Raw genomic sequence first — 9,629 nt, forward strand, 5'->3', positions numbered from 1 at the left:
ATGCACCTGAAAGAGCTTTAGATATCATACCCTTAGTCAATGGATCAACTAGCGTTTGTATATGTTATATGGAAATGTCTTCCTTTTTTATCATTTTCACATTTATAACTCCTATTGTTGGAGTAAAGAAATGTGGAGTAATTGTCACAATGATCATTCAATGACACTGACCGTAAGTAAGCACCGACAAGATGTCTTAAAACAAGTCATAAACTCTATATCCATGGTTGAAGGAGCTATGATTATCTATTTAGAAGTCTTCCAAAAGATAGCATACATCTAGCGAATATAAAATATTCCAAGATGTGGAGCATTTGTTGTCTTAACTTCAATAAAAATTAGAGTCACATTACCCAAAGATCTCTAATTTGTGAGACTTCCCATAAATAAACATTTTCACCTTTATTCTATTCGAGTCACACATCACACGATTGTCTGCATTAAAATGATGCAGTCCAAGGTTACCCAAATATCTACTTAAAACTCCAACGACCAATGTATATCGAGACATGTGTAAACTTGAGCGAACAATAGACTTCCTACTGCATATGCATAAGGAACATATCGTATCTAATTTCTTTCAAGGTCATTTTTGGGACATTGTTGAGACTAATTGTTTCCCTTAGCTATGGGGCACCTTTTGGCTTAGTATCTTTCATACTAAATCTATCCAAGAGTTTATCAATATGACTCTCTTTTGACAACCTTAGGATACATGGAGAGTTATCTCTTAATATCTAAATACCTAAGATAAAATAGTTTCCCCAAAATCTTTAATTTTGAAATTCTTCATTATAAATATCTTGATTTCACAAAATGATCTCATATCAGTGTTGGCAAGCAGAAAATCGTCGACATATAATACTAAAAATATTATGTTGCTCCACTGAACTTGTGATACACACAATAATCAACCTTATTTGCCTAAAAAAATGTGAGGCAATGACTTGATGAAATGTGCGTTACCATTTACAAGAAGCTTATTTAAGGTCATAGATAAATTTATTTAACTTACATACCTTAAAGTTTGAGTCACTTGACACAAAGTTTTATGGTTGCAGTATATAAATCGTGTCTTCAATGTTTCCATTAAGAAACGCAATCTAGACATTCATCTTATGAAACTCTAAATCGAAATGAGCTACCAATGTCATATTGTACTAAAGAATCCTTTGAATTTACTAGAGATAATGTTTTTTTATAGTCAACGCCTTCTTTCTAAGTGTAGCCGTCAGAAACTAAATGAGTTTAATAACTCTCAATATTACCCTTGGAATCTTCTTGGTTTTAAATATTTGTTTACAACCAATATGTTTCACGCCTTTGGGTAATTCAAAACGATCCCAAACGTCATTATCATACATATATTTTATCTTATACTTCATGAGAACAATTCACTCTTGAGAGTTAGAATTGTGCATAGCTTGACAGAAGTTGATTGGGTCATCCTCTGTTAAATTTATATCATCCTCATGTCCTTGAAGAAATACAATATAATTACTGGATATTATATTTCTCCTATCTACTAGATCTCCTTGATAGTACATTCGTTTCTCGAGGTTGCTACATAGGTACTTAAGGGAGAACCTCATTCTTATTCTGGAATATTGTGAGAAGTAATAGCTGGAATATTTTCTGAAATTACAGGTCGAATATTATCTTCTATTACAGGGTTATGTCTTGAATGATAATATTAATAAGTATAAGAACTTGATCGTTGTTAGTAATAGTTTTTTCCTAAAAGAGAATATTCATTATGTTCTCTTCCTCTCCAAACTCAACTTCTTTAAGAAATCTCACATTTATTTTTTGATTTATGTTTCGTATCACATGAATTTCTTAGCAATAATTCATTATTGGAAATGATAACTTCCAGCATATTATCAATTAAAGTACTAGAAACAACAAAATTTGAATTTTAGTAAAAAATAACTTTAGTATTTCCAAAAGAACAAAAAAATCAAATTTGTTGAAGCTAAAAATACTAATTAAATTCCATGTAAAATATGGTACAATAAAAGTGTCAAGTAAATCCAAATAAAGTTTAATTCTTAATGTAATCTCAAAATTCCAATAGCCTTCACTATAATCTTTTACCATTATCCACAAAGATGAATCTTTCATTACTACTTGGTTGTTGGTTCCACATGCAACCATACATAGTGATACTTATATGAATAGTAGCATCATAATCCACCAACCAAGTATCATTTCTTACAAAATCTAAATTAACTTTATAACAAACTAGAGTAAGAAACTTACCCTTATTTATTAACTTCAAAATCTAAATTAACTACATATTTAGGACACTATTTCTTCATGCGTCATTGTTTATTACATAAATAGCAAATAAATTCCTCATCACTCGTTCCTTTATTTTATTGAGAAGGCTCTTCCACAACACCCTTATAATTATTTCTTTTCTTATTATGAGATGTTGTAGCCAAGTGAGTATTTGCAGTCTTATCTCTTTACAATCTCTCTTTCTCTTACACAGTGAGATATAAGCTCATTGAGGTGCTATTTGTTTTTATGAATGTTATAGTTCACTTAGAATTTCTCAAAGTATGCAGGAAGTGATATCAAAACCAAGTGCACGAGCAAGTACTCACTAAACTCTAACTTAAGTGAATTAAGTTTTGATGCAAGATTAGAAATCTCCATAATATATTCTCTTATATTATATTTGCCTTTATACTTCATGGAGATGATTTTAGTGTAAAGGTTACTCATCCATTCCTTTTCATTTTTTTTTGTTTTTAACGATCTACCTTGCAATTTAACCCGAACACATAGAATCCAAACACTTTTAAAATAGAGCACTTCATGATCATTAAGAATATTCAGTTAGAGTGTTAATGTATTATTCACCATTTATATCTTATTATTGACGACTCTTTAGAAAAGTAATGCAGATGAATGATAGATGATATATTAATTGTATATAAATTTTCACACTAATAATGTATAAATATTACACCCAAATTTAAATATTGAATCACATATATACTGAAAAATCTCTTGCAAGGTAGTGACCTCCATACTTATGAGTAACTAAAAATTATTAATCAACTCACTTATATTTCCAACAACTAAGTCATACATACTTAAGTGCCACCCCCTCAATACCATATCTTTTGTTGTTTAAGATGTTTTATTTTTTGAACTATTGTTTTTTTATGAATTCAAGGATTTGTCAAAAAAAAACTAAACTCTATTATTATTGAATAAATACATCTATTACTTTTTTCTTAATTAATTTCATTTTTTTCTTGTGTTATAAAAATTTAGTTAAAAGACAATACTATTTGTAACAACTTCTTAACCTTATCAACAAAAAAGTTTGAAATGAAGGAAGAGTATATATAATAAGAAAAATATCTTCCATGTATATATGTATAACAATTATACACAAAAATCTTGATTCACAAAACTTAAAATCCGAAGTCGAAGGTAAATGGAATAAAGATATATTGTCCCAAACCATATCTTGCAATCAATAAAAACATGTCATGACAATTAAAAAAATTAAATATTTGTTATTTTTTTCTGTTTTTGTTTCAATATTAGTAGTCCAATGTATGATTTGGAATACAGTTTAGGACAACTGATAATTGTCCATAAAAATGCCATCAAACATAGGATATAATTTATTTTATTTTTTTGTAGGAAAATATTTATAATAATCCCTTTATATGAAAACCTAGACCACCAACATTGGTCTAATGTATAAGATTTTGAATCCAATAAATAGATTAAAATGTAAAAAATTAGATGGAAAACAAAACTTATTGGGATGATTGGGAGGAGTGGTGATACAACCCAAACAATATTAGTTCATGTTAGGAGATATCATTGCTTATCCTTTTTTTTGTTGTTGAAAAAACCTACAATTTCTTAAAGGAAAACACTAAATTAGGAGCAAACTATCTCAATGCTAAAAATGGGATTAAGGGACATCCTCACCTCCATCACTATTCCTGTTATTCTACCATTTGTCTGGAATGGTATTAATTGTAGGAGCCAAATTCGGAATCCATAGCTAGAACCATGACTTGAATCACTTTGGTCCAATCCCAATTGAACAAACAAAACAAACAAAAAGTAGAAAATGAAAAAGTAATAATTGGAAAAAAAACAAATGAAAGAAAAACCACTCATTGGTTCCAACGAGCATTTTGCCTTCCTCTTCAATCCAACATAACCTTTGTCTCTTTCAAAAATATTAACACAACCCATTATACCCAACCACGTAAGGGACAAAAAATCAAGCGAAAAAAAAGATTTTGTTCTTGGATTTGATTTCACATTGTTATTCCCACCATTGTTTTGTATTTTTGGCATTTTTTCTCATATGGGTTTTATGCAGAAATGATTTCTCTAACCTCACTTTCATTGAGGATTTTTCATTGACAAATAATATATATACATACATACATAGTTTGATGTTATGGTGGGTATTGATGAATGAAGTTGAATAGGGAAAGGTGTGTGGGGAAGGGTTAAGCAAAGTGGATACCTTTAAGAGAATGAGCAGAGAGCTCAATGGTATTGTAAAAGGTTGGGAAATAACAGTTAGAAAATCAGCTGGTGGAAAGAAAAGGGCTAAGAGCATCTTCACACCAATGTCTGTGGCCCATGTTGATGAAAATGAACAAGGAGAGGTGTCCCAAGTTGAGAAGATTCTCTCAAATGGTGACTTCTACACCGGGCAATGGCTTGATCAGTTCCCTCATGGCCAAGGGAAATATCTATGGACAGATGGGTGCATGTATGTTGGTGAATGGAGGAAAGGTAACACAATGGGTAAGGGTAGGTTTAGCTGGCCTAGTGGTGCTACCTATGAAGGTGATTTCAAGAGTGGTTATATGGATGGGAAAGGAACTTATATAGGCTCTTCTGGGGATACCTATAAAGGGTGTTGGGTTATGAATTTGAAACACGGGCAAGGGACTGAGAGTTATCCGAATGGGGATTACTACGATGGGGAGTGGAGGAAAGGGTTGCATAATGGGCATGGGAGGTATCAATGGAAGAATGGGAACCATTATATTGGGCAGTGGAAATGTGGTTTGTTCAGTGGGAATGGGACAATGATGTGGAACAATGGGAATAGGTATGATGGGTGTTGGGAAGAAGGGTTGCCTAAAGGGAACGGTACATTTCGGTGGGCTGATGGGAGTTTCTATGTCGGAGTTTGGAGTAAAGACCGAAAGGAGCAGAGTGGGACTTACTACCCATCTGATTCCTCTGATGGCAATCTGGAATGGGATCCTCAGGAGGTGTTTTCTGTCGAATTAAATAGTTGCAAGATTTGTCCTTGTGAGGCTGTGTTGATTTATCCTTCGCAGAAATCGTTGAGTTTGCTTGGCTTAGAGGAAGATAACTTGCAGAAGCAGCCAGCAAATGGGAGGCCTAGATGGTCATCGGTGGATGGAAGGCTTAGTAATTACAGTGCTGAAGGTGAGTCTTGTGATTTAGATGTAGGTAGAAAATCCGGAGTCGATAATGTAGGTAGGAAATCTGGATTTGATGGCTTGGGAGATAATTCAGTTCAAGGTGGTAACAGATCACCACATTTGAGAATAAAGGCTCCCAAGAGACAAGGAGAGACCATATCTAAAGGGCATAAGAACTATGACCTCATGTTGAATCTGCAGCTAGGCATAAGGTACTGATCTTTGTTTTTTGTTTTCATGCAATGTAGCTTCATTATAATGTCTAGATTCAGATGCGCTTTTTCTTCTCTCATCTAATTAAAAATGTAGATTCTGTTTTGTTTTTGACTGATAATTGAACCTGCTATAATATGAATTGAGCTTAAGATAAATGTTTGTGTTTGCCATCATATGGTGAAACGATAAATAAGAGTTCTTTCCATGACTGTAATTTTCAATGCGCGGTTATTAATTTCTTGTGCCATAGCACAGACATTCCGTCGGAAGACCTGCTCCAAGTGCATCTCTTGATTTGAAGTCTTCTGCATTTGATCCTAAAGAAAAAGTATGGACCAAATTTCCACCAGAAGGATCGAAGCACACACCACCCCACCCATCTTGTGAGTTTAGATGGAAAGATTACTGCCCGGTAGTATTCAGGTAATGTCAAGCTTTAAATGTTCTCTCTTTTTTTTGCTACATCAAAACTGTGTGATTAGGTGAACCATGTTTTATAAAAGAAATGCTATGTGCTAACATGTTGAGAGTGTTCTTGATAATTTATAACCTTTGTCTTAAGGCACAAGAAGCTCTGTGGCATGATATGAGGAAGTTTTTTGTTTCTCTAAGAAGTGCCAATGAAAAAACTTTTTTCGGCGTTTCTATACGATGAAGTGGGGGTTGGGACATCCCCTTTGATGGTTGATATTGTAATCGTTTCATAACCTTGTATCAGAAATAGTCTCTGACTGTTTGGAGCTTTATTTGTTTGTCCAAATTCATAGATTGTGTCATTCTGATGTCTAATTGCAGGGCTCTTCGAAAATTATTCAAAGTTGATCCAGCAGATTATATGATATCAATATGTGGGAATGATGCCCTTCGGGAGCTTTCGTCCCCTGGAAAAAGTGGAAGTTTTTTTTATTTGACCAATGACGACCGGTACATGATAAAGACCATGAAGAAAGCAGAAGTAAAAGTGAGTTACCTTTTAGTTGGCTTGATATAATAAAGGCCATGAAATATGAAAAAAAAGATCCTCTTAATGGTACACTCTTATCACTGTGTCTCTAATTATAAAATTTCACTTATAATCCCGAGTTACTTGTCAAGTAGTGGAATGAATCTGGGCATTTTTAAATGACAACAATTGCTATAGATTCAGATAATTTGTAAGGTTGTCACAGATATGCATTAGTGCACTTCGACGTGATAGCTCTCTGTTTATGCTTGCACTAGAGAGGTTATTTATCTACTGAGAGATATTTCAGTCCAAACTTCATTACATGATTTCAGGTTTTTCTGAGAATGCTTCCAGCTTATTATAAACATGTTCGGGCTTTTGAGAACACTCTAGTCACCAAATTCTTCGGCCTTCATTGTGTTAAACTAACAGGAGCTAATCAGAAGAAGGTAATGCTGAGGTGCGTATGAACTTTTACTTTGATGTGAAAGCTTTTATTATTAATTACAATTGATTCATTTCAGGTTCGATTTGTGATCATGGGAAATCTATTCTGTTCTCAATATGCTATCCACAGGCGCTTTGACTTAAAAGGTTCGACCTTTGGTCGCACAACTGATAAACCCGAGTCAGAAATAGAGCCCACTACAACCCTTAAGGATCTTGACCTCAACTATATATTTCGTTTGCAGAAATCTTGGTTTGAAGAATTCTGCAGGTAGATTTATCACTTATTGCTTCATTAAGCATATAGAACACTGCAGTACACAAGTTTTGTTTCATGAACAATATTTTATTAGCTGTTGCTAATTGTAACAATAAAATATGTTTGGAGCTAAGTTATTTTTTAGATCAAATGAGTTATTGATGAAGGTAAAAGATAACTTGCATAAAAAGGTCTAATTCCCTCGATTAGTTGAAAGATAATTGGTTCATACCATAAGAATATTGTGCTTAAATTTTTGGATTGCTTGATGCGTTGCATTAATTTAAGGAATTTTTAATCAGATGGTTTATGAACTAAAATGTGGCTTCTAGGACATGACATTTATGGTATGGAATATTTGGAAGTTAATGGTTACTTTGCTTAATACCTTCATGCAGGCAAGTGGGTAGGGACTGTGACTTTCTTGAACAGGAGAGGATTATGGATTACAGTATGTTGGTGGGTCTTCACTTTCGAGAAACAACAAGTAGTGGCATTGTTACACCTTCTAGTCGCAATTCCGGGGCTTGCACCCCAACCGCTAAATTTGACGATGCAGCACCTCGTCTTTCTGGTGTGGATGTAGATAATCTTATTGTAGATCCTAGTCGGTAAACTCAATCAACTTATCCTTGCAGAAATTTCCATTTTTTAATTTATTTTTTACTGAAATAAACAGGAATCAATTAGACCGAGTATTAATTTTCAGTTACTCGACTATTTATCGATTCAATACATATGTAGCACTCATGCGTTGTTATTTTCCACTAAATCATACATTGTTTCTGAATTTGGCACTGATGATACTTGATATTTTATTCACCCCGATTTGGTTTCCCATATCAATCTGCATATTACCTTACATTTTCTGAAAATACTTGCATTGTTTTATTTTTCAGGTGGATTCAATTAGGTATAAACATGCCAGCACGAGCTGAAATGACTGTACGAAAAAGTGTCTCTGACACTCCTCAACTGGTTGGAGAACCAATTGGAGAGATGTATGAGATTATCATCTTTTTTGGTATCATAGACATATTACAAGACTATGATATTAGCAAAAAGCTTGAGCATGCTTACAAATCATTCCAATATGATCCAACTTCAATCTCTGCTGTCGATCCAAGGCTATACTCAAAACGCTTTCGTGATTTCATCTTCAGAGTTTTTGTAGAGGACACTTAAGGGTATAGTTTCGATTCAAAAATTCGACATGCAGCCGATGGTCATCCATGTATTGTTTAATGAAATGACGAGTATTAACCAGCGGATTCATGCTCATACCGAGTCTGACAATCTACTAATTGGAGGGTATCTTGTGATTGACAAGGAATACAAATTTTCTTAATTTTGTTCATTTCTTTGTATCATCCTCCCCCTGCCCCTTTCACCTTGGTGAATTTTATTTAGTCGCAACAAATGTATGTTGTAGTGTAGATCAATGTTGCTCAGAGTTAATCAAGCCTTTTCCAATTGTAAATGAATCAAAAATGGGGCAAACAACATTGAAAATTATTTTTTCTTGTACTATTTTCTGCCTATAACATTGGAAACAACATTGGAATGAGATAGAGGTTATTATGTTAAAGTTTGGTATGAGCCATAAAAAATGATCTTCTTGATAAATAAAAAAAGTGAGAAATGAAAAGCTTAAAGAAAGAGAAGAATGAGAGAAAAAAACTTCACATTATTCTCATTATTTCAATGAATTGTGAAAGGGAGAGAATAAGAGTTTATATAGTGAAAGATTAACCTAACTAACTGACCTAAACTAATTGATCTAAAACAAAAAAACTCATCAATTTTAACATGCCCCACAAGCTTGAATGTATCAAGCATTCCAAGCTTGAAATGATTTTGTTGAATCATGATTATTATACTCTAGAACCTCCTCTCGCTGGTAAATGAATCTTGATCTCCCAGTATTGAAATCATAATGTGAATCAATTTCATTCAAAGTTTAACCATCTACGTTGACAAAAGCTTAACTAACCAAACCAACCATAATAGATGAAAAAAAGAAAAGAAAAGAATCTTAATCTTAATCCTAATATGATGTTTTAATGAGGAAAAATACACACTAAAATAATACTATGTGTTTAATGAGAAAAGTAAAAGTAAAGAAATAAGATAACAGGGGGTAATGGATAAAGGATAATAAAAAAATATGTATAGTAATCTTGTAGCTTCATCTTGATAAGAACCCTGATGTTGGGTAATCTTCAAAAAAAAAAAAGCCAACACACTACTGTGGAAGCTTGCTTGGCATCCATGATTGCAACACCTAAAGCAAGTCCAAGAC

At 33.2% G+C, this 9,629-nt stretch overlaps 1 protein-coding gene across 1 annotated transcript; it reads left to right on the top strand.

The window, feature by feature from the left end:
• Nucleotides 3,898-8,854, top strand: LOC109335706 (phosphatidylinositol 4-phosphate 5-kinase 6-like). The gene is made up of 7 exons (XM_019571860.1): nucleotides 3,898-5,671; nucleotides 5,931-6,098; nucleotides 6,471-6,636; nucleotides 6,954-7,070; nucleotides 7,146-7,339; nucleotides 7,726-7,938; nucleotides 8,227-8,854. The coding sequence occupies exons 1-7, from the start codon at nucleotides 4,530-4,532 to the stop codon at nucleotides 8,510-8,512; spliced, it is 2,286 nt and encodes a 761-aa protein (XP_019427405.1). The 5' UTR covers nucleotides 3,898-4,529; the 3' UTR covers nucleotides 8,513-8,854.

The sequence above is a fragment of the Lupinus angustifolius genome, chromosome LG02 (genome assembly GCF_001865875.1).
Source record: "Lupinus angustifolius cultivar Tanjil chromosome LG02, LupAngTanjil_v1.0, whole genome shotgun sequence".
In the NCBI taxonomy this organism is placed as follows: Eukaryota; Viridiplantae; Streptophyta; class Magnoliopsida; order Fabales; family Fabaceae; genus Lupinus; species Lupinus angustifolius.